This window comes from Lentinus tigrinus (assembly GCF_003813185.1).
Source record: "Lentinus tigrinus ALCF2SS1-7 unplaced genomic scaffold L226scaffold_4, whole genome shotgun sequence".
NCBI lineage: Eukaryota > Fungi > Basidiomycota > Agaricomycetes > Polyporales > Polyporaceae > Lentinus > Lentinus tigrinus.
In genome coordinates, this window is record NW_027137913.1 from 531,502 (window position 1) to 554,896 (window position 23,395).

At 52.6% G+C, this 23,395-nt stretch overlaps 5 protein-coding genes across 5 annotated transcripts; 4 read left to right on the top strand and 1 right to left on the bottom strand.

Moving 5' to 3' along the window:
* Window positions 1-694: 694 nt before the first annotated feature.
* Window positions 695-1,668, top strand: L226DRAFT_520102 (uncharacterized protein; the record flags this gene model as incomplete). The annotated part of the gene is made up of 4 exons (XM_067678613.1): window positions 695-710; window positions 842-1,027; window positions 1,180-1,487; window positions 1,531-1,668. The coding sequence occupies 4 exons, from the start codon at window positions 695-697 to the stop codon at window positions 1,666-1,668; spliced, it is 648 nt and encodes a 215-aa protein (XP_067539604.1).
* Window positions 1,669-13,157: 11,489 nt separating this feature from the next.
* On the top strand, window positions 13,158-14,073 carry L226DRAFT_520104 (uncharacterized protein; the record flags this gene model as incomplete). Its single annotated transcript, XM_067678614.1, has 3 exons — window positions 13,158-13,286; window positions 13,351-13,542; window positions 13,600-14,073. The coding sequence occupies 3 exons, from the start codon at window positions 13,158-13,160 to the stop codon at window positions 14,071-14,073; spliced, it is 795 nt and encodes a 264-aa protein (XP_067539605.1).
* A 2,143-nt stretch (window positions 14,074-16,216) lies between these two features.
* L226DRAFT_543226 (uncharacterized protein) lies at window positions 16,217-17,334 on the top strand (the record flags this gene model as incomplete). Its single annotated transcript, XM_067682184.1, has 2 exons — window positions 16,217-16,367; window positions 16,424-17,334. The coding sequence occupies 2 exons, from the start codon at window positions 16,217-16,219 to the stop codon at window positions 17,332-17,334; spliced, it is 1,062 nt and encodes a 353-aa protein (XP_067539606.1).
* Window positions 17,335-17,862: 528 nt separating this feature from the next.
* Window positions 17,863-21,253, top strand: L226DRAFT_501498 (uncharacterized protein). The gene is made up of 6 exons (XM_067677836.1): window positions 17,863-18,082; window positions 18,149-18,230; window positions 18,281-18,661; window positions 18,724-18,756; window positions 18,806-19,976; window positions 20,031-21,253. Exons 1-6 carry the CDS (start codon window positions 17,955-17,957, stop codon window positions 21,020-21,022), a joined length of 2,787 nt encoding a protein of 928 aa, XP_067539607.1. The 5' UTR covers window positions 17,863-17,954; the 3' UTR covers window positions 21,023-21,253.
* Window positions 21,124-23,170, bottom strand: L226DRAFT_530876 (MFS general substrate transporter). The gene is made up of 8 exons (XM_067679961.1): window positions 22,917-23,170; window positions 22,848-22,864; window positions 22,707-22,798; window positions 22,530-22,643; window positions 22,326-22,473; window positions 22,056-22,273; window positions 21,705-21,992; window positions 21,124-21,642 (listed from the first exon to the last, which is right to left on the bottom strand). Exons 1-8 carry the CDS (start codon window positions 23,147-23,149, stop codon window positions 21,352-21,354), a joined length of 1,401 nt encoding a protein of 466 aa, XP_067539608.1. The 5' UTR covers window positions 23,150-23,170; the 3' UTR covers window positions 21,124-21,351.
* Between the last annotated feature and the right edge of the window lie 225 nt (window positions 23,171-23,395).

Here is a 23,395-nt window from a genome sequence, read left to right on the forward strand (position 1 = left end):
TGCATGGTGAGTGTATCAGTAAGACTCTTCTCGAGAATGGCTAGTAGAGGGCGCAGTTCCCAAGTGTCGCTTTCACGTACGGGTCAGCGCTCCGGTGCATGATCGTCGAGTGCGGGAACCCGTTCGTCCCTTGATGGAATGACCAGGTCCGGCGTCGGATGTCGCGGTTGCATGCGCAGGGAGTCGAAGCCTGCTCTTGCGCAAGCTCTTCACGTGCTTCCATTGCGATCAATACACGCCGTGTGGTGGATCGGTCCGGGCGCGGGGACTGGAACACGGCGAGCTGACTTCGATTTGACTTTACATTGTTCAGACTGTCGCCCTCTACAGGTCTCCTAACGAATCCCACAGTTGTGGACCATGGACGCTTGGTCGGTCGCCCTGCCACTGAAATTAACGCGGCGCTCCGTGCGAGTTAAGGAGACGATTGTTTCGGAAGTATCCGACTGCACACAGAACCTGGAGCAGATTCGAATTCGTAGCTGGCAACGCGATCTTGTATCGGCAGCGTGCGCCCGTGCACTGGGCTAACGCCGAGTCGCGCGCTCGCGATCGGCTGCATCCGGCTGCGGTCGTCTGGATCTGTCTCTTCTCCATCTTTTCGAAATCCGATACTCCAGGATACTCGAATGCTACTAGCGACTCGCGAACAACTATATAAACTCGATTCCCCAAGCAAGCGACCCAGTACACCATGGAATGCGTCTCCTGTAAGTTGGACGCATGTGAACGAGACCCCGTGCTACTAAAATGTGGTAAGTGACTCGTACGTCCGTGGATCGTATTCACTTATGACCTCTTTGGAATATAGGACATGTCATCTGCACTGACTGTCTTTCAGTACCTCTCCGCTGCGCAACGTGCTCGGTACCTGTGGCCGTGTCAACTCGACTATTTCCAGCTGTATTGGAGCATTCCCTGGAAGCTGGTCGCATGGACGATCATATGAACGGAAGGATGGAGAACGATGGCGGAGCACCATATCGGTATCAATTGTCTTGCTCCATCCAGTCACTTTCACTGAACGGTTCGTCTGTAGCCGCCTGGAGTTGACCGGAGACGACGCGAAGGTGGATGTTGATAGGTCTCATGATGCTTGGGCTCAAGGGGACTGACTCGTCAGCTTTCATCGCCAGAACTATCTGAAGGACATTCTTGATGCTGTGTGTTCGTTCTCAGAACGTCACATCTCTGCGTCGCGGCTGGACGACCTCAAGGCTCATAACAGGGACTGCCGTCGCCTGTTGTCTCGTAAGATTCTTCAATATTTCAAGATCAGGGACCAAAGCCGGAAACTTCACCGTCAAAACGTAGTCATGACGAGAGAAATCGATCATATCGGCCAAGCCCTCGGAGACACGAGACGACAACTGGCGCGAGAGAAGGCAGCCGCCGAAAAACGTCTGGGCCTGCGCGTAAAGGAAGTCGATGACCTCCGTTTAGCCCTCTCCCGCGCCAGCCAGAAAATACAGAGACGGCTCCGAATGGTACGCTCGAAATCCTCCTGTGGACCTCTATAGCTACTGATAGATATCTCTTCCAGGAAAGAAGGAGCACACGGAAGTCCAGATGTTTGACGGCGCGCGTACAGTCGAAGTTCCGCTGCTACGTCCTTGTTCCATCCGTCCGCGACCGAGTGAGAAGCCACAGTTAGGATATCTGCGGTAGTGCTTAGGCGCCTTCGGGATGTCCCGGTCGGCGACTGCCGGTAACTGTGTATTTATCAAGTTTAAGCCCGTGGAATAATCGTAAACTTGATCCCATGCACATCCCCCGCTTTCTGCTCCGCATCAGCGGCAAAGTGGTGAACGAACTGCTGTATAGTGCAACACTGTTCATTAGCCTTGCAATATCCGCTCTCCGGTGCCTTGTTCAAGTTCACCTTCCTCTGGCTTTTGTTCTACATTCAAGAAAGGGTTTCTCGATGATTCTGGTGTCAATTCTAGCTTCACTCTATATCTCATGTATATGTGGAGTAATGGAAGAAGCTGGAGAAAATGCATCTATGAAGCTCTGTATATCTGGTCAGTCATTGCAAAGCCCTTCAAGTATGTGGCATTGACAATGCAGTATTCCCCATCTATCACAGGCACACTACACCACACAGTTGGTGTTATATACAACATCTATTACAACACTAAAATTGGGGTTTTTGGTGCAGGTGAGCACATTGCAATGATGTAAATAGTGGACTATCTGACTAGATAAGCACAGGTGATAGTAACCATATTACCAATAAGGCCATATTGGATAAACTTGAGGCCCTCCAGATACAGCTGGAACTGCGCACTGTTCTTGACTCTGTTGGCCTTCCAGATTATGCCTTATGGGCTGCAGGGGGCCGCATTGTTCCAGCTTTGACATCTTCGACATTATCCCTTTCCAAACCCTGGTGGGCATCCTTGTTATATCAAAATTCATTATCCTACTGGTACCCACCCGAACTTGCCATTACTCCTGAAGTTCAGCCTGGAAAATGCTGGCCAATGGCAGGAAATCATGGCAGTATTGCAGTTGAGGTCACCCATCCACTATCACCAAGTTTCTTTTCTATCGACCACATCCCTAAGCAACTTACACTTCAATACACAACTGCACCCAGAAGTATTGAAATATGGGGTATTCCTATGGACCAAGAGCAGCCCTGTTCTACTGGCAATTCTGACTGTATACTCACTCAGGGTTACAATCTTCTTTCTAATCTTGACAAACAGTATAAAGACCTATACTTCTTACATATAGCAAATATCACATATGACATTCATACATCTCTAACTACACAAACCGTACCAGCATCTTCCATTATAGCTTCTTATAACATCCTTGTCAAAGTGGTGCTTTTTCTTATTCGAAACAATTGGGGTTCTGATTTGTATACATGCATTTACCGCATACGTATCCATGCTTAATAGAGGCTGCTTGATTATTGAACATTTGCACATGACTTTGTTTTATTCATCAACTTCTTGAGCTCTTTTTCATTTATCAATAATGTAGGCCTAATTTCATTGGGTCCTCATCAATTGATCAGGCTGGTGTCTGAACCAATCCTCAGTCACATGACCATGTTCTCACTGTACCATTAGCAAGAGGGTATGATGTCCACGGGAATCAGACAACTGTCCTGGTGATTGCAAATTGGTCCGCCGTCAGTGGCTCGTCGGTCCTGTCTGTACGGCACCTTTGTCAGTCCACTACAGCATTAATGTCCTGTGGCAGGGAGGATTCTGCCAGCGCTATATCGCGCTTCAGTCCATCTGTTATCGCTCAACTGTCCACAGTTTGAAGAATCTAAAGATCCACTGCATGGATTCCCTTCAGAATTTCTGAGACAGTTCCCAGAAGCCCCTAGATACAGGGAAAAATAATAAGCTGGTGACCCATGGCGTTCAACATTCTCCATGTTTCTGCTAACTTCAAGTGCCCGCATAGCGCGCACAGCGGCGCTACGTGCATCGGCAAGGTCGGGAGAGAGCCGAGGCTAGCCGAGAGGGTGGGAAGCATAGCGTGCGTCGGATGGCCTGGTTAGTGCTCACATTTCGTGCACGCAGAACATAATGGAGGAGAAGAGATACAAGGAAGCTGATATTTTCCTGAGATGAGAGGCTTCATATTACGCAACTTCCAAATTTTGAAGAGGAATGGATGAGTGGTGGAGGAGATCCTTCAAATGGCAGACAGTGTATTGATAATTTGGAATGGAGGAGCAAACACGTGGACAGGTTAGCGAAACAGCCAGACATGATACCGTTCTGCATACCATTAAGGAATGGGACCCAGACACTATGGGCATAGACTTATACTTAATAGGGCTTGATTTTTTGCTTCCGCCTCGTCACATCTATGAGAGCAACTTGTTGATGGCGGCGATCTGTAAGCAGACGCAGCAGGCCTCAGTCGACGTGCTTGAGAGGAAGTAAAGACTGAAGATGTTATTCTGTACCTGTAAGCAGACGCAGCGGGCTAGGTAGATCAGATATACATCAGTAACTAGGATAAGACATAATGAACAATGGTGACATACCCTCAGTCGACGTACTCGAGAGGAAGCAAAGACTGAGGGCATCGGAGGCGAGCGAGGGCGAGTATAAGTGAGCGGAAGAGGCGGAAAAAGCGAGCAGCGGGTAAAGTACGAGAGAGCGCTAAACATACTGTAAAAGGGAATATAATACGTCAGCTACACTAGAGACATCGTACTGGTAAGATGAGCACAAATTGGGCAGAGAACGAGGCCGACGAAGATAGGAGGAAGGCATACGGAAACAATGCCATCGTAAGTGAGAGTTGGTAAGCAAGATACGATACAGTAGAGTGTCGGCGGATGGTATACTAGCAGGTGCTCTTGGTGCGCCAGGATTGTTGCTCCAACAACATCTGCATTCCGCCTCCTGTCTCTACTCCTATCGGACTCCAACACGGACATTCAGATATTCAGATATAAGACATACCTTACAGTTGAATAGTTCTTCAGTTCTGATATCTCATCACTCATCCTTCGACTACCCAGTTACTCGGAACTCAATCTATCTGACTTACCCCGCAACCTCCATCAGACCTCTGCCTCTGTCTCACGACTTCTGTCTCATCTCTGGTCCTCACTCTCTGCTTGACTCTCTTATTCGTAGCTTGCTCTGGTATAAACTCCAGCGCCTCTTGTTGGACTTCCGCAAATTGAAGACATCAACACATCTTCGGGCATTGGTCAATAACTTCACCAAAGTCTTCACTCACTGTGCACTTTCGGACTTTGGACTTTGGACTTCCGTTCAGAGTTTGACTTGTGTGCACGGTCCTAACAGTATATCAGAACTCAGTTGAAGATCGTCATGGAAGGAGACCAATTTCAAGGTTTCACCACTCGTCGGACCAGTCAAGGTCCGTATAGGGAATGGCAAGGGTTATATAACCCGTGCGGGTTATACACAGGTTAGCGCCCGGGTACGGGTATGGGACGGCTACATGGCAGAAGCCGGGAACCCGTGACCCGTACCCGGGTTCAAGGGTTCTGGAGCTGGAATCTGGTACCTCGAGGCACTAGTAGCACCACATAGTGACAAAGACAGCAATGATACTATCCTGGATGAAACTATACAGTACTAGTAAGCCACAGCAAGACAAGAGTGTGAGAACGTATGGGTTGAGGTCTGGGAGGATAGTAAGATTGGTCCCGATAACAAGCCTTGCAGCCTGTCAATAGAGTCGATATCAGATTTCTCACCTCACCTCCTGCGAGCATTGACAATGTCCAAAGGACGTAAATGATCTGGAATGAAAACCACCGCTCAATCTCCACCCACCAAACACCAATGACCAGGTCAAGCGCAGCTCAAGAAGTCAAAGCCAACAACTGCGCGTGACAAGCCAGTCCTCGGAACCCTCCGCGAGCTCATCCAAGGCAACAACTGGTGGGAAGCACAAGGTCACGGTCGAGGATGTCGCACTTGACAAAGATGGGCTTGAGATCATTGAGGATGAACACCAATTGTCACTGATCGTGGTGGATGATGAGGTGGGGTCAGAGGAGGAGCTAGGTGAGTGTAGGATCGCACTGTCACGTCGATATCCGGACCTACCTGAACCTGCCGTAATTGTAGCCGACATGAAGAAGAAATGGGTTTCGGCATTGTATGTGTTCTTTGAGGCCAAGCCGCGGATCGAGTATGTCGATGGGCGCCGCACCCACTTCTTCAAGTGTCTCGTGCAGCCATGCAAATCACCAGAGTATGGTGTGCGTCAATTTCTTAACACCGGGGACTGCACCTCGACATCTGGGCTGAAGCGCCATGCAAAGTGCTGCTTTGGGGAGGAGGCCATTCAAGCTGTGATGGCGATCGGAAGCCCTGATGGTGCGCGCATGGAGGTCGTCGACCAGATCTTGAAGAGTGCAGCGGGTAGTATGGTAACTGTGCACTTCAAACGCAAAAAGGGTCAGGTCACATATATGCATCGCAATCATACTTGTCTGGAAACACGTACTGAGATAGTCAAATGGGTCACGGAGTCGTTGCGCCCATTTAGTATCGTCCGCGATCGTGGCTTCCTGGTGTTGATGAAGACCAGCCGCCCTGGCTACCACATCTCTTCACCTTTGACAGTCTCGCGCAATCTCAAAATGGTCTTCACGCGTACACATAGTCAAGTTGCGAGGCTCCTGCGGGTGAGAGTGCTGTCAGTAAGATGTGCGTGAGGCTAGAGCTCACTAACGTACACTCTGCAGGAGTATGAAGGCAAGTTGCATTATGCAACCAACGCGTGGACCTCGCCAAATCATCGCACCTTTGTTGTGGTCACCGTTCACTTCGAGCACAACGGCCAGCCTGTTTGCCTCGTGCTTGATGTTGTAGAGGTGGCAGAAGCACATACAGGGGCAAATCTTGCAGCCGTTTTTGCTGGAATCCTGAAGGAGTTCAGTATTGAGGAGAAGGTGAGCAGTTTCTTTGGTGAAGTCATTTGCATGCTTACCTTAACGTTCAGATCATGGCTCTTGCATGTGACAATGCATCTAACAACGACTGTATGGTCGAGGAACTTGCTGAGCCCGAGCTCCTGGGCGATGCATTCGACGGCCATAAAGCGCGCGTCCCGTGCTTTCTGCATGTTATGGCGCTTGTCGCGAAGAGCTTGATAAAACAATTTGATGCAGATGGTGAGAAGGCGCGAGATCAGGGCAATCTTGATGGAAAGCAGCTTGAAAAATTGGCGAGGGAATTGAGGGAGTACCAGCAGGTGAAACAAGAGGTGGCGGCCGCAGGCGTCTCAAAGGGGAAAGGGAAGGGCACTTCGGCAAGTGTCGAGATCGTGGTCGAGAAGAGCAAGAACGTCAAGGATGATGACCCTAAGGATGAGATAGATGGGCTGGAGGACCTGTCGGATGCCAATCGCGATGCAATTCAGGCAGGATTGTGACCGATCAGGCTCGTCATAGCGAAGGTTTGTTGTCTGCACAGGACAGTGATGCTGTGGTTAAGTACTCACCTGTGTGTGTAAAGCTCCGCGCTGTTGCCTTCAATATTATCTACTTGACAACGAAGCTCCAGGTTGCTTGGAAGAAGGCGTGCGAGTCTCTAGGTTTGTATGTAGAATTCCACCTCGTTCGAACGTCACGGAATTCTACGTACAATATGCTGAACAGTGCGCTTGAGTATCAGAAGGTCGTCGAGAAGGTCACAGCTGAGGCAGTAAACAGACTACGCAACTACGAATTGTCGAAGGAGGAGTGGGATATCATCAAGCAGCTGGCAAATGTGCTTAAGGTTCGTGAGCAATTGTCTCCGCTCAATATCCTGACTGAACCTTATTGCTGACGCCCAGTCGCTGCCACCTCACGTTCATGTCCTCCCGCAATGGCCTTCAAAAGTGCGACCTTGTTCTTCTCTCAAGGCACCCCCAACCTCGTGCAGGTTATCCCGGCCATGGACCAACTTGACCAGCACCTCACAATGGCCAGCCAATCACACAAGTACCTCCTGGTGATCCGTGTTGCATGCAAGCTCGCAAAGATAGTACTCAACAAGTACTACTCACTCTCAGACACCTCAAAACTCTACCGCCTGGCCATTAGTATGTCACTACTCATGTCTCATGTCCGACTATGACCACACTGATTATATCTTTACAGTTTTACATCTGTCTTTCAAGCTACAGTACTTTAAACGACTCCAATGGCCAGACACATGGCAGAAGATGGCCCGCAAGCTTCTAGAGGACGAATATCGCGAACACTACGCCAATACCGACATCCCAGAAAAGTCCGACAATGCTGCGATCCCTCCAGTCACCCCTTCCGCCACCTCATGCTCATCCTCCCGGGCGTCCTCACACGCAGTCGAAGGAGATGATGAAGATGGCTGGGAGGACGAGGACGAGGATGATGATGAGGCCATCGATCACAGGAGCTCGGACGGCACACAGGAGGGCCGGAGCGATGATAGTCAGGTACGTCTTCATCGTCTCTATGCCCGCGTCCAGGATTGCACAAGCCCAGGCTTACACTGCTGCTACTACTCCCTCACACAGCCTGAAATCAACTTCATGCAAGCTCTCAAGGCCTGGACAAAGCCCGTCTTCGACCCCGTAGCTGACGAGCTCGAGAGTTATCTCGGCACCCCGGTGGAGGAGGTCAGAACATCTTCACCTCCATTCTGACCCCATCATCTAAACATGCCTGCCCGGGTCAAGATGAACTCAGTTGATACTTTGCCCTCGCCACTGAGGAGACCGACAACCCTCTCCAGTGATAGAGAGAGCATCGTGCTCTGTTTCCTCATCTCTCCCAGATGGTGCTTGAATACTTGTCTATTCCAGGTATGCTCCTGCCCATTTCGTCAATCTCATCCATACACCTAACCGTAGTCCTGCAGCCACATCTGTTGATGTTGAGCGCGAGCGCACGTTTAGCCGTGGTCACCGCGCCCTCACCCACGTTGTAAGGAGTATGGTGCAAAGACATACCGCATCCAGTAGGAGCCGTACTGAACGCCAACGTAGAGGCACTCGTCAGCTTCCTTAGACTCCGGCTGCAATTTTCGTTGCACCTGATTCCTTATGCTGACTCGTTTTCTTTTCTCTTCGACTCATTTTCTATCCAACAGTCTTCCGACTGTCCGATCTTCTTTGGCTTTGTTTACTTAGACTAGTTGTATATAAGACATGTACATAGAGGGGATCTTCCCCAGTTCTCAAGATACGACGCTTTCCTACTCAATCCTTCGTGTCTAGAAGCTCTAATTGTGTTCTTTTGACCAAGCTGACTTCTCAACACTTGATTCTCACATCAAGTCTCGTCGGCAAAGTCGATTGCCTCACATTTTTTGAGTACTTTTTTTTCTCATATCTCTTATGCTAACGCTGCAGCCTGATCACCCAGCAGTTGTTAGTATGAAGGCGACAGTTCAGAATGATGACAACACTTCTGGTGTCGCGACAAGTGTGCGGACCTCTCGGAAGGCGGCCGTCACTCTGGAACAGGAGGTGGGACAGGACAGGGGCACCCTCGAAGCCTCAGGTGAGTTGCCTACCTCCTCCTTTATTCCCCCTGCCGAACCTGAACACCCGGCCTTGCTCCGTGGTCTTTCTCGCCGTGTTGCGGCCAACCTTGAGTTGGCTGTGAAATGGGGCTTGGAGGATTATGGGCGGGTCGCGGAGGACCGGGAGGGAGGCAGGTTGACTCATCATGCAGCGCGGAACATGTGCAGCGATGAGGGTTCGGACGTCATACAGGATGCAGCGATGGTCCTGGAACCGGAAGCGGTGCGCACAGAGGCTGGCGTGGCACTGGACGATAGCACGGCAGCACACAGCGCGGTGGTCTCGCAGCTGATGGCGCTGAAAATGGAGGGTGAGAGCTCTTCGGATGCGACCCACTCCGAGGAGGTCAGCACGGATTTGGACGTCCCGGATGACAGGACGGACACCACATCCGCCTTAGTAATGGTTCCGACCTCCTATTTTCCATTGTGGTATAACTTGTGTAATGCGTCGGACCAGCTAGGTCTGGTACCGGCGGCATGGGGACATGTAGTAGACGTACCTAGCTTGCCAATGATAGATCAGTCTGACCACTCATTGCTGGATGATATCTGGAGCGATCTGGGCTCCTTAACTGAAAGCAGCGACACAGACAGTGAAGCAGAAGTGCGACACACCCTGAGTAATGAGGGAACATCTGAAATTTTTAGAAAACAAATTGTAGTACCGTACAAACTTCGAGTAAGCATGGCGGTTATACATGCAGTCGACACCACAGATGATGAGGACAGTAAGCCTCGAGTTTCGGCTGAAGGAAAAGAGGAACATCCTGCACTTACTGAGCCTAAAGGTAAGGGTAAGCATGTACCCCGGACGAGTGAGCAGTGTGAATTTCTCGCTCAGTTTGCAAGTGAGGGGCCAGACAGCCTTCAGGGACGGTCATCACAGGCTCAAGCTGGCAGAACATCATCCGGAGGGCGAAGGACGACTTCGGGGTGGCTGTACCGTCAGTCTACTCCGGCACAATATCATCGAGAGCCGTCGCAGGTTCCGGACGGTGGCTGGTTCCGGGCTACGCTGGAGGAGGGTGGACAGGGTGGTGGTCCACCTAGTTCGCTGACATCCAGTTCTTCTAGCTCTGATCCTAGCTCGCAGTCGAGTTCGGAGTCGCTCAGAAGAGAGCGAAGGGACAGATGACAGTACAGACAGCGAGCTTCAGCCCCGGAAGATGAGCACGAAGCATAAAAGACGTACCTCAGCACATAAGCGGGAGCACAAACGAAGCAAGTCTGACAGGAAGCACATGAAGAAAGCGTTGAGCGGAATACGGATTAAGCCGCCGTTCGTGTGGAATGGGAGTCCTGACCTTGATGTCTTTGACCAATGGGTGTACGAGGTCGATACAGGGACAGAGCTGTGTTTGTCTTTGGCATACCATCCCCAGATGGATGGTGCAACTGAACGGGCCAACCGTACGATGACGCAGATGCTGCGTCAGTGCGTTTGTCCAGACTAGAAGGACTGGACGCAACGCTTACCTGCAGTCGAGTTAGCAATGAATATGGTGCAGTCGGAGACAACTGGGTTCTCACCTTTCTATCTGAACTATGGTCAGATGCCCCGGTCGCTCGTGTGGGACAATGAGAGCGAGTACCCAGGTGTTCAGCGGTTCGCGGAAAGGATGAAGGAAGCGATAATGGCCGCACATGACGCCATTATCGCCGCACGTACCTCGCAGGTTGTCCAAGCAAATCGGCATCGCCGTCCAGCAACGTATGGGGAAGGGGATTACATATATTTATCAACTAAAAACATTACAATCCCTGCGGAACGGGCGAGGAAGCTCGTACCTAAATATATTGGTCCATTCCGTATTTCCAAGGTGTTGACGGAGGGAGCAATGTATCAGCTGGAATTGTCACAAGAGTTAAGGGAAAGGGGCATACATAATGCGTTCCACGTGTCGCTGTTGTGGCCACATTATCTGAACGATGATCGACGGTTCCCGGGTAGACAGTTCCACCAGATCCCGGGCTTTGGCGAGAGGCCAAGGGAATGGAGTATTGAGCGGATCCTGTCGCATGTGGCAGACGGGTCAGACGTTCAGTTTGAGGTGCAGTGGACGACTGGCGACGTTACCTGGGTTCCATACAATGATATCCGACATCTTCAAGTCCTGTCTGAGTACTTTGAGGCTCTGGGGGTGTCGGGAATACATCAGCTCAGCGGGAAAGACAGGAAGAGAAAGGGGGATCCAGCCGCTCAATCGCCCAATCATACTGAACGGAAGGGCGGCGATACCATATCGGGTGGTGCGCCACTTACATCGTCAGCTTTGAAGACTGGCGGCGAATGTTCTCGACCAACAGACGAGTGGGCGGTCCCGCTTCGGTCGAACATGGTACGGATATGTATAAAAGTGCAAGCCAGGCGAGGGGATGAGGGTCGTCAAACCACATCACCCCACCTGTCAGCTTTCGCACTTATGTCTGCTGTCCCTAACCATTATAACACTGATGCTCGACTTGGCTGGGAAAGATACGCTCGTGCGCTGCGAGCGTATGGAGCCGGCCAAGGTCCCCATCCGGGTTTTTCCCTGAGGGATACTGCGAGGTATTTCGACTTACACAACCATTTGCACTGGTCCCGGAGGACTACCCGTCGCAGACCAGGGCTCCCGCGACACCAGTCAACCCTGTTGCGGGGGTTAACATGAGTGACGGTGCATTTCACTCTCTCCTCGCTCACACGGCATCTGTGAACGCACAGGTCGTTGCGCTCCAGACGCAGGTCCTCCTGCGAGGTGGCGTGCAAAGAGGGAGACAGGACCGTCCCCGAGGACGGTTCACTGGCCCTTATCTCGGCGGACGAGGCTCTCGGACTCGACTAGCCGGTGAGTACTTACCTGTGGTATGGGACACTGGTAGTGATCGCTTGCCTGTGACGTCTCTTGCAGATCGCATGGCCCCTCCGCCGCCGTACCAGGCTGAATCCTCGACCCCGAGGCGCAAAAGAGGTCGGCGAGGAGGGTGGGGTAGGGTCCGGGAGGGAGGACGTCCTGATGGGATGGAGCAGGGTGAGTATATTGGACGGGAGGGTCAGTCTCACGAGACTGCACATGAGGACGTGGACCACATGGTGGATCAGTACGTAACTGACACTATCGAAGCACATGACCACCACGAGGTGGTTTCTGGGCCTGTGGGAGGTGAGGAGGCTGCGAGCCTTGAACAGCCTCCGGACCGTGAGATTGTCGCCCAATCGGGTGGTGACGTTGCTATGCACGAGGAGCAGTACGGTTCTGGGGATGAGGCGGTGGCTTACTGAGGCGAGCGAGTTGAGCTCGCGTGGCGAGCTCGGAGGGCAGATGTAAGGAGTATGGTGCAAAGACATACCGCATCCGGTAGGAGCCATACTGAACGCCAACGTAGAGGCACTCGTTGGCTTCCTTAGACTCTGGCTGCAATTTTTGTTACACCTGATTCCTTATGCTGACTCGTTTTCTTTTCTCTTCGACTCATTTTCTATCCAACAGTCTTCCGACTGTCCGATCTTCTTTGGCTTTGTTTACTTAGACTAGTTGTATATAAGACATGTACATAGAGGGGATCTTCCCCAGTTCTCAAGATACGATGTTTTCCTACTCAATCCTTCGTGTCTAGAAGCTCTAATTGTGTTCTTTTGACCAAGCTGACTTCTCGACACTCGATTCTCACATCAAGTCTCGTCGGCAAAGTCGATTGCCTCACACACGTCTGAAGTCGTCTGAGTGCGCAAACCACGTGCACATTCCTGTGCATCGGCAACTGGACGTGCAAGGACATTCTATCTGCCGCTGACCTCGTTGCTTGCATCAAAGGAGTTCTGGAGGCTCAAGACGATGATGAAGATATCGAGATGGTGGACGGTTGGGACCACATTCAGAAGGCTGCACGTACCTTGTAATTGCTTGTCATTGTACGCAATTTGAATGCACACGCATCCTATCATATTCAGTAGAACCCCGAGTGAGACAACAATATAGACTAGATAGTAACTTGTAAACTTAAGAGGGAGAACATCCAGGCCAGACTATGCCGAGTAAGAAAATTGAAGCATACTGAGCGCTTCACCGGGGAACATCCTTGTGCACTGACCTCGAGGACGACATAGGTCTCCCTCCATGCCAGAGCCTCTCATCATGCTGCCGGATGTCTTGTCAACCCTTGTCGGCTCTCTCCCTCCACCTGTTCCTGGTGACTATCCAGCTTCTCGTCGAGGATTCCTGGTCAGCCCCTAATGGTACCATGTATCAAACATATTCTCTGCGCATTAACCCGGTATGTCACATATGTCCTGCTCTACCATGTTCTGCTTAATTCAGTGCCATCTATCTATCAACAGTCCAACCAGACCATCACTGTCTCTACCTCGAGTCCACACATCCCAGTCACGATTCACACTCCCTCCCTCGCCGCGCACCCTGATAACGACTGGCTGTCATGGTGCAAGAGTTGGCAGAGCTTGAGTTCGGGAGAAGTGACCGTGGAGGAGATCAAAGCTGTCACTATATGGCTGCAATCCCACTCATCATCAGTATGTCTGTCATGATGCCGTCAACCTGTCCTACTCTGCTGAGCTGTAGTGCATCAGGTTTGGTTCCTGCTGTCTCAAGAACCTATCCCATCCCCATTCCTGCCCACTCCAATCCCGCATCCCATAGGCAACCCCTCGGACGCAAGTGTACACGGCGTGTCCCCCGCTGACGCGATCGCCTCGTCCCTCATCTCACCCTCGGACATGTCCTCGCTGAGCATGTCGCGCACAAGCTCACACGGTGACCCGTTCACACCTGCCGACACACTCCAGATGATGTCCCTCGTGCATCACAAGGACATCCCTGAGAACGTCGATGCTGACAACGACGTGATCCACACGTCAGATGGCTTCAAACGAGATGCCAATGCCTGGCACCCCAACATGAGCATGCATGGCATGTCCCCCGCCAATGTGATCGCCTCGTCCCTTGTCTCACCCTCCAACACGTACTCGTCAGGCATGTCGCCGATGAGCTCGCACGGCATGTTCACACCTGCTGGCCTGCTCCAGACGATACCTGCAGTTTAGCCCAAGGATGTCCCGGAGACCGTTGACGCTGACAACGATGTGAGTGAGATGCTGGATTCCTGTTTAGACTTGGACTTCAAGCAAGATCCTAGAGCCCACCTCGACGCGAGCGCACACAACATGTCCTCTGCCCATGAGATCGCCTCATCCCTCGTCTCGTGCTCCGACACGTACTCATCATGTATATCGCGCATAAGCTCACACGGCGACCCGTTCACGCCCATCGATGTGCTCCAGATGATGCGCATGCAGCCCAAGGACTTCTCCAAGAACAGTGATGCTGACAACAATGACAGCTTCATTCTGCAGTCGTTCTCGTCCACCTTGTCCAATTGCAGCAGCCCTCCCTCAGGCTCAGGAGAGTTGACGCGCTTGGCTGTTGTTCTTCATCCCGCCTTCCGATCAATGCTCAATGACCGAATGTACTACTCTGATTGTAGTGACTGTGACTCTATTCCTGACTTGGAGCCAATCATGCCTGGACATCTAGCATAGTAGTAATCACTCATACCGGACGTACTTGTTGAATACACAAAAGTTCTTGCACCCCACTGAGCAATGGAAGTGTGAATTGAAAAGCCGGGTTACCCGCACAGGTCTGTACCCACACCCGCACCCGTACCCTTGCTTCGTATACCCTAACCCTCAATACCCGCGGGTGTCCGGGTACAGGTAGTGCCTGGGTACAGGTACGGGTGGGCGCTAAAGTATCCGGGGGTTACCCACACTGATGCCTACTCACAGTGAGCAATGATGCAGACGAGTCCGATACACTCTGCAAGTCCAGCATGGATGAGTCGGAAGCCTCCATGAGCTCGGTGTATGCAGAGCCTCCAGCGGTCAACCAAGTGTCATCGTCCGGCGTGGACTCCTCGTTGTCGGTTTCACAGGTGACAGGAAACATTGACCAGGAGTGCCTGGGGTCCTTATACTTTTATAAGCCTTTTGTTACCTTTTACCATTGATACATTTATATACCTTGTCAACTCATAAAAGGTTGGTTACTCCAGTGTAATATGATCATACCAAGTGGATTGGGTTGAAATGTTGCAGATTCTTCTTACTATATATGTTAAAGGTTGTGTGCATTGAAGTTCTCAAAGAATGAACCATGTCGGTGGCCCAACCATTACATTGGCACAAGTTCATGATTAATACTGTAGCTTTACTACAATGCAAAGGAATACAATACTTGATAGTCTAATCATTTATCTTGATATTCTTGTTAAGCTTATTTAGCCTTTGTTCAACCTGTTAATGATAGAGATAGCTTATCTGATATATCCTAGAAGATATAATCATATTGGATAATGGAAAAAGTGTTTACTTTTGCCCATAGAAATCTAACAAAATATTGAACATGTTGTTAGTAGTTGCATATGAATTGATTTGTACAACTCATTCGCAGGTAGCTTTTGTAAAGCTTAAAAGATCTTGCATGGCCTATCATTCTCACCATAAAATATCTTTGAGGTTTATCAGCCCACTTACCAATAGAATAACACCAGATTAACATGATATCATAACAACTATATAGCACTCAGAAGATAACTTTGAGTTATCATACCTTTCAGTGTGGACATTGCTCTCTTGATTCAAATTAAAAGTTACTACTGATGTATAACTAACCTCAAAAATATTGTCTATATAAATGTAATATCCTTTCCTGTTGACAAAGCCAGCACAAGTGACTTTGACTTCTGAATGATATAAAACTCAGATTATAGGGCAAATACTGTGAGATTTCCTGACTCTGTTACAATGAACTTTTTTTGGCTGGAACATAGTCTCGAAAAGGACCAACAAAGTAGTAGATGTTAAGGCATAGCATATGAGTCTATTTTCTCACGGCTTTTAGGGTGGAGAAAAGGGTGACCCCATTGCAGTGCCCATGGCGCGTCTCCGGTCCTTTTGTCTTGCGGTGCTTCGCGGTCCGTGCACTGACCGGTATATATCATGGACCACCTCCCGCCCGGTGCCACCATCGCTCGCTGCTCGACGCTCGCATCCGCTAGGCCCTAGAGGTCTTGTGTCTGGATCTTGAACTCAAATTTGCTTCACCTGCTGCCCTCTGCTTGGCATCTGTCTTTTCTCCGCTGGTCCTCGGCTCTCCTTCGTACTTATCTAGAAAAGCAAGACAGCAATGGCCACCGCTGCAGTCATCCGCTTCCCCCCTCCCCCGCCTACCCGGAACGAGCTTTCGAGCGAGCAGCGCGCGAAGCTCAGACGCACCAACAACAAGCTCGGCCAGGTCCTCGGCAGCACGCCGCACGTGCTCGATCTGTCCTACATTGGTGAGTCCAATCCTTCCTGGGCTACGCTCCTCTGCTGAAGCGTCTGGTCTTTACAGTGCCAAAGACACAGATCGAACTACTACCACCACCCAAGACGCCTACGTCTAGTCGGAATCCATTCAGGATGCACTCTCGCTCCAAGTCCGTCCCAAAGGTCGACATGGATGCCGTCCGTGCTTCTGCGAAGAGCCCGGATTCCGTCGCATCGCGTGCTTCCTCCGCGTCGCGCAAGTCTAGTGCGAGCGTACGTGTCAAGACGGATGAGTTGGCCTGGCGCTCTCCCTACCCCGCTCAGCGTCCGCCCCTTCTCCAACTCTCCGTTCCCAACCCTCCACGTTCGCGCAAACCCCGGCTGGAGACGATCCCAGGTTCTCCACCCTTTGACCAGACGACGGGCTCGTACGAGCCCCCATCATTTTCGATTCCCTCTGATGCTGCCATGCGTCGGGAGAAGATGCGCAGGGTGCGGAAGATGCTTGGGGAAGGTGTACCTACCGACCTCGTCTTCCCTTCGTCTCCCGAGCAGTCCGACTCGGAGGAGGATTCACCCTTGCTCTCCACTCCGACTTCGACAATGAGTCGTGAATGGCTCCTCGTCGATACCGTTCGACTGGACACAAACAAGCCCCTCCCGTACAAGCCCCTTCCATCCGAACCATCTTCACCCGTCGTCCCGGAGCCTGAGCCCGCACCCACAGCATCGACGCCGCGCGACACGAAGCCGAAGGAGCGCTCCATCCGCCGCAATCGCCTGTTTAAGGAGCGTACGAAGGAGCGTCCATCAACGGGCGCGAAGCCGCTGGAGAGCATCGCGGAGAGTACCAAGGAGTCTCGTCCGGATAGCCTCACTTGTGTTGGCGTCTCTGCGAGCGCAGGCGTGAACGGCCTGGGCAAGTCGCGGCGGTTCGTCAAGGGCGAGCTGCACATGGACCAGATCGGCACCGTCTGGGGTGGGTTTGCGTGGTGAGCTAGTGTGAGCTCGTCTGCTACATGCTGGCAAGCCGGTTCTTGCCAGACCTTGGTCGCTATCCGGAATCTCTTGCTCTCTGGATTTGATGTGGCAGAAACGCTTGACCACGTTGTGGCTCGTTTCTCGCTGTCATTTTTGTTGGTTGCCTGCCTTTCATATGGTTTGTGCACTGCTCTGGTTTCCGCACACTGATGTACCATAAATACCATCACCCCTCCCATGTATGTAGTATCAGTCCCGCCTTGGCGTCATGTAGCGTACTAGCTCTCAGCTGATCAGTGTAATATCCCCGTTATTTGCATGTTTCTACATGGCCGTATGCTCTTATGACTACCCCCGCACATATGGATTCTATGCACTCCCTCCATAAGCGTGTGTGTTGTCACCGGAACGGCATATCGCGTACCTGAGACAATTGATCTTATAGCGGGCACAACCGGTCGCCGATGTCGATGAGGTCAACGATCGAGGCGCCGTGGCGCTGAGTATGGCTGTCCTGTGAGGCCACTTCTCTGTCCCGACCTTCTTCTGCGCAGCAGGCTGCATATAACTTAGCTGCGCACCGACGACACGATCCGTCTTGACACCCGACTTCCACACAATACGACAGCGACGACATGTTCAAAAACGCAGCGCGCAAGATCGCGCACAACACGACCGTACCTGGACTGCCAGGGCTCGGCGGCAAGCAGGATCTCCGGGCTCTCCAGGACCTCATAACCGCTGAAAAGGCGATCCTCCACTCGTACGTATTGCAATTACCTTGCATTCAAATTCGACAGCATTCTAAGCGCAGGCTTGGTACGAGCAGGTTGCAAAAGTTGAGTGGGGACTTTGCACGAGCATCAGACGCGTTGAGGTTATGGGGACAGGGCGAGGGAGAGGACCTTGCAGTGAGTACTTGTATTACACCGAGCTCGGACGAAGCGTGAACCTCTTGCAGGATACTCTCGCCGCCTCGAATGCTCTCCTCTTGCACTTCGCCAACGCACTCTCCGTATTTGCGAATCATGAAGGCGCGATCCGTGAACAGATGAAAGCTGTCCGGACCCGCGAAGAGAACCTCGATGAACTCAAGCGACGACGCAGATCTGTCATTTCGGATGCTGACTCGGCGGAGCGTAAGCTGAGCAAGATGAACCCAGAGAACAAGAACTTGCAACAACAGACGGACCTCCTCAATAGGCTTCGCGACGAGATTCGGCAGATGGATGCGGACATCGCTGCGGAGGAAGCCGGCCTGGGCGATTTCAAGCGTTCAAGTGTGCGTGCGTGGATGGGCAGAAAGTTCGGTGGTTTGCTCGAATGTTGCGAGAAGGGCGCGGTAAGTGCTGAATTGGGATGATCGTCCCCCATTCAACAGTAGAGCTCAACGTTGGTGATTAGGTCTCGGGTGAATTGGGCAAACTTGTCATTTCGGTAGGCCTCTTTTACCATCTTTCGAGCGCATGTATCGACCCCCTTGTAGGAAATCCCCATGGAACCAACTCAACCTGGACTTCCGCGACCCTACTACACAGGTCATGCCCGGACCGAGTTCCTCGTGGCTGAAGCCGCACGCTCTGTCTCGGAGATTGTCTACTCTCCCGAGCCTAATCCAAACCCCACCCAACGGACCATCCGACCGTTACCTGGTCCGGAGCTCCCCGCCGTGCCTTCGCCGTCCCAACAGCGTCGCATGTCCCTGATGTCGGCCAACGGACAAGGCCCACTTTCGCCTGTCTCACCATCCTCTCCCGGTCCCGCGTATGCTGGTCTTCCACATCTGGAGGAGACCGGGTTCAGCATCTCGCCATTCCTCGGTGGCACGGACCAGATGCCTCAACCTTCGCTCGATCAGTCCGTGAGCGAGTTTGGCTTCAGCCCACAGCCCAACCAAACCAATTCCTTGAGTGCCGCTGAACGAGACAAGGTCGCTAGCCCTCGCGGAGGGCGCTTTGCTACGTTTCCTGTCAAGGCTCTTGGCCCTCGTCCCCAGCCAGGACCCACGCAAGGCAGCAACATTTCAACAAACCCCTACATCTCATCACCCCCAATGAGGGAGGGCGATCGTGCCCCGTCTATTGAGATTGACCGCCCGGTCGACGATTCATTCTCCTCCAGTGTCGCTCAGGCTCTCGGCCACTACTCGCTCGACGGATCTTCCGCTGGCGCCAGTTCGAGTCGCTTCAATGGACAACCCCCGGTCCCTCCTCGAGATACCAAGAATGGAGCTGATTTCGGGCCGCAAAGGTACTCACCTCCGCCGCCCATGTACACTCCGTCGCATGATCAGGGTCTTCCTGCGGGCGCCGCACCTTCACGTCCCCCCGCTGCCATGCAAGAGTCCCTGGGCACTCCAGATCTGCGTCAGGAGACGGCCAGCTCTCGTCCGATATCTGCGCTTGAGGACGAGGAGGATGGGCTTGCGTACATGTCTCCGAGTCGCGTAAACGAATCTGCGGAGTCCTTGCCTCACGAAGGGGACAGACGGGTTCATTTTGGTGGAGTGGCTGATGTCGATGAGGAGTTGCAGAAGAGACATGAGGAGCAGGAGAAGGCTGCTACTGGTTCCCCGCCTAGGGTTCCCACACGAGTTCCCGTTCCTGCCATGGATGAAGGCCTCGCTAACTCCCAGAACGGCCGGACTTCTCCTGAAGGTGCGTACTGATTTTTTTGCTGGCCCAGTTTATATCTCAACGGTTTACTGGTAGTCCTGCGCTCGCAACCTGCATCTCCGACGCATCCCGAGGGGACATCTTATGAACATTCTCCTCCTAATCCGCCTCTCCAGGATAGGATCCCTAGCCCACCTGCGACCCAGGACCCCATGGACGAGAAGTCCCTCAACGCAGCCGCTGCTCGCGAGGTGTCGAGAGAATTGGACGCACTGATGATAAGCTCCCCACCACAATCGCCTGCGCAATCGCAGCCGCCTCCATCGCCCTTCTCTAACCGCCCGCAGTATGGGATTCCACCCTATCAGAGACGTGCTGTCTCTCCACTGCCTGCTCTCAACACGGGAGCGCTCGCAGGGTCTCAGCCCACGAGCCCGAAGTTGGAAGGCATCTACGTACGTGAGCGAGACCGTTCGGCAGGCTCTCCTCCCTCGCGAGGCCCCACTCAAGACGCTATTCCTCCTGCGCCCGCGTCCCCAGCCGTCAGTGATGGTAGCGACCAGCGGCGGCCTTCATTCAACATCCCGAGAGCCTCGTCGACGGATACGAATGGTACTCCGTTCCGGACACCCATGGGCACGCCGTCCGGCCCTCCGCAATCAAGCTCGATGTACAACTTGCCTGCAACCACGGGCTCGAACACGTCGTTCCAGGGTGGTGCACCGCGTACGATCTCGGCGGCGGCGTTTAAGCGGCAGCAAGCTGCCGCTGCGCGGAACATGAGCAGCGAGGGCCTCGCTGATGTGAGCCCGCTCAACGTCAAGAAGCGCCCGTTGCCCACCTCTCCGAATCCCTCGCAGCCTGGGCTTGGACCTGGTCAGGGACAGGCGATGCGGTCCGTGTCAGCGCCGTACATGGGGCCTCCTGGCGGTGGCGAGCAGGATAGGCCTGTCTCACAGTACCATCAGGATGGCGAGGAAGACCAATACGATTACATCTCCGCGTACACGGATAACCCGGACAGGGCATCTGGGTATGGCTCGGGCCGGTTTGCGACCAACCTCGATGACGGGAACGGGATCCGGTAATGTATATCTTTCCGCACTCAAGCCAAACGCATCTCGTGTGTTCGTTGCAACCATTGTTTTACCTTGCAGTAATACTCGCTCGACGGTCAATTTTGTTCAACTCGCTATGTGGATTCGTTCTACGTACACGATTGTCCCATGACACACTAGCTTCTGTATCCCTACGGATCGTATGTTATTCTATTTGATGTGTTTTCGCACTACCCCGCCCGTAACGCGGCGCTTCTCCTCGGTCCTATGGTTGACGTCTGTCTACTCACGGCATCCTCAGCGTTCTACTCCTCGGATCGCTTTAGTCGCTTTTCCCTCTCTGAAATCCTCCCCAAAGTTCACGAAGTGATACGTTGTCGAGCAGCAGCGACCACGATGCTTCCAAGGCCCGTCGCAAGTGCACAGAACCCGACGAATATCTCCACAGCGCCATACCCCGCAGCACCGTAGCGTGTGCCCATGGTTGTCGATTTGCCGGCTTGAAGGAGGAGACCTGAGAGGATGGGCCCTATCACCGCAGACACACCCTTGAACGCGGCGGTACCTGCGTACGTGATGTCCGCGTTTTCGGGCTTGCTGCCTGCGCAGTCGACGGCCGCGTTGGGCCAGACAGATGAGAAGCCCCCGCTCTGCGCGATTCACGGTGAGTGAATTGTCTCACTGAGTGCGGATAATGATCTAGCGTACGTACCAGGGCTCCGAATATGATCGCGAAGGGGTATATCAGCGCCGGCCCTTGGGCGAAGCCCCAAAGCAAGAAGGCGGCGAGCGCGCTCCCGAGGGAGCTGAAGAACATAACCCAAGGGTATGCAAACCGATCGGTCAGGTATCCGAGGATCACCTGGCCAATGACTCCTGCTGAGTTGAACAGAGAAAGCACCACTGTTGCGGTGAGAGGCGTGGAGACTTGCTGCGTGAAGGACGCGATGTATAGCGACACCGGGAAGTAAGACAGTCCTTGGATGAGACAAGTGAACGACTGTATGCGCATTGTGAGGTTCGGAGCTGACTGCTTCTCCATGTATCCTTTATCGGCACTCACAAAGCTCAGGAATAGCGGACTCTTGAAGTACTCCATTTGCGGCACGATCAGGCGAGGCCTCCGCTGTCCTAGGTGAGGTTTCGTGATAGGCACTCGCGGACGTATCCCGATAAGTGCGATGCCGGTCGCGGTGCAAGTCATGATGGCCCATATCCGGAGCGACCAGCGCAAACCCAGGTTGCTGAGCATGGCATTCAGCATGAACGGGAATACGAATCCTGGTATCGAGGTCAGCATCGTCCTGCGGGACGGAACACTGTCAAGACGTACCGCCAACACCGGTCCCGGCGAAGATGATTCCGCCTGCAAGACCGCGGCGTTTCGAGAACCATTGCGGCAGCAGAATCATTGTGGGCAGGTATACGACCCCTCCGCTGAACCCGAGGCCAACTCCTTGCAGGAGGATGAGCTGCCAGACCTGTTGACAGAATGTGAGCGAACCTGAACTTTATGAATGAGATAAACGAAACTTACTTCGGTCGCAAAGCTAGAAGAGAAGAGACAGACGAAGTAGAGTAGCAAGCCACACCACATTGCTTTCTTCATATACTCTGGATACCGCCGGAACATCATTGAGAGGAAGAGAACCTGTATGTTGGTGTGGAGGTAAGTAGTGCCAAAAGTCGTCGTATGTCATGGATTGACACTGACCTCTCCGTACTGTATGCCTAGCCCCACCGTACCCACTGCAGCAATAGCTACCGGGGAGGCCGTGTTGAACGGCGGGTGTGTCGTGTAATAGTCTAACAAAGCTCAGTCGAAGATTCTCCCGTGAAGACCGCCTTGAGGTACCTTGGAAAATACCGTAACTGATCGTACTCAGTATTCATGCAGTGCACCCAGAGGCGTACTGTGGCTCACCTGAATAGGAAGCCCCATATGAACATTTCTGCGATGAAACCGCAAGCACAGAACGACCATACGCCCAATCCGTGGTCAACCGGCGCAAGTTCTTGGATATTCGCACCTTCCTGGGGCTCCGACTGCCCTAGAACAGTCAAACGCGACCCATTAGACGGCATAGACATGGTTGTTCTGGATTCGAACGTCGAGAGTCGATACTCGGAGTCTATGGGAGTACCAATGGAGGCCATTGTCGTCGTCAGAGATTCCCGCGGAGGTGCGGTATGCACAGTGTATGTTCTCTTTCATTCCAGTATAAATTATAAGCCGGGATCGCCTAAAGGCTGAAGGATGAACGTAATCGATCGTCTGTGTTCCGGCCGGAGGAGCATGGTACTACATGAGCTGAACGAGGGGCCGATTGGCTATGATTCACCCGATTCGCCACCACGAGCGGCGCGTGATGCGCTCACTGGTCGAGACTTGAGAGACCATAT

Excerpts from the sequence above, each read along its gene's own strand:
- L226DRAFT_501498 (XM_067677836.1), top strand. The coding sequence starts at position 17,955 with ATGTTCAAAAACGCAGCGCGCAAGATCGCGCACAACACGACCGTACCT. Across the intron at positions 18,083-18,148 it reads GAAAAGGCGATCCTCCACTC|GTTGCAAAAGTTGAGTGGGG; the intron begins GTACGTATTGCA and ends TGGTACGAGCAG. Across the intron at positions 19,977-20,030 it reads CGGCCGGACTTCTCCTGAAG|TCCTGCGCTCGCAACCTGCA; the intron begins GTGCGTACTGAT and ends GTTTACTGGTAG.
- L226DRAFT_530876 (XM_067679961.1), bottom strand. The coding sequence starts at position 23,149 with ATGGCCTCCATTGGTACTCCCATAGACTCCGAGTATCGACTCTCGACG. Across the intron at positions 22,644-22,706 it reads TAGGCATACAGTACGGAGAG|GTTCTCTTCCTCTCAATGAT; the intron begins GTCAGTGTCAAT and ends ACCAACATACAG. Across the intron at positions 21,993-22,055 it reads GTCCGCTATTCCTGAGCTTT|TCGTTCACTTGTCTCATCCA; the intron begins GTGAGTGCCGAT and ends ATGCGCATACAG.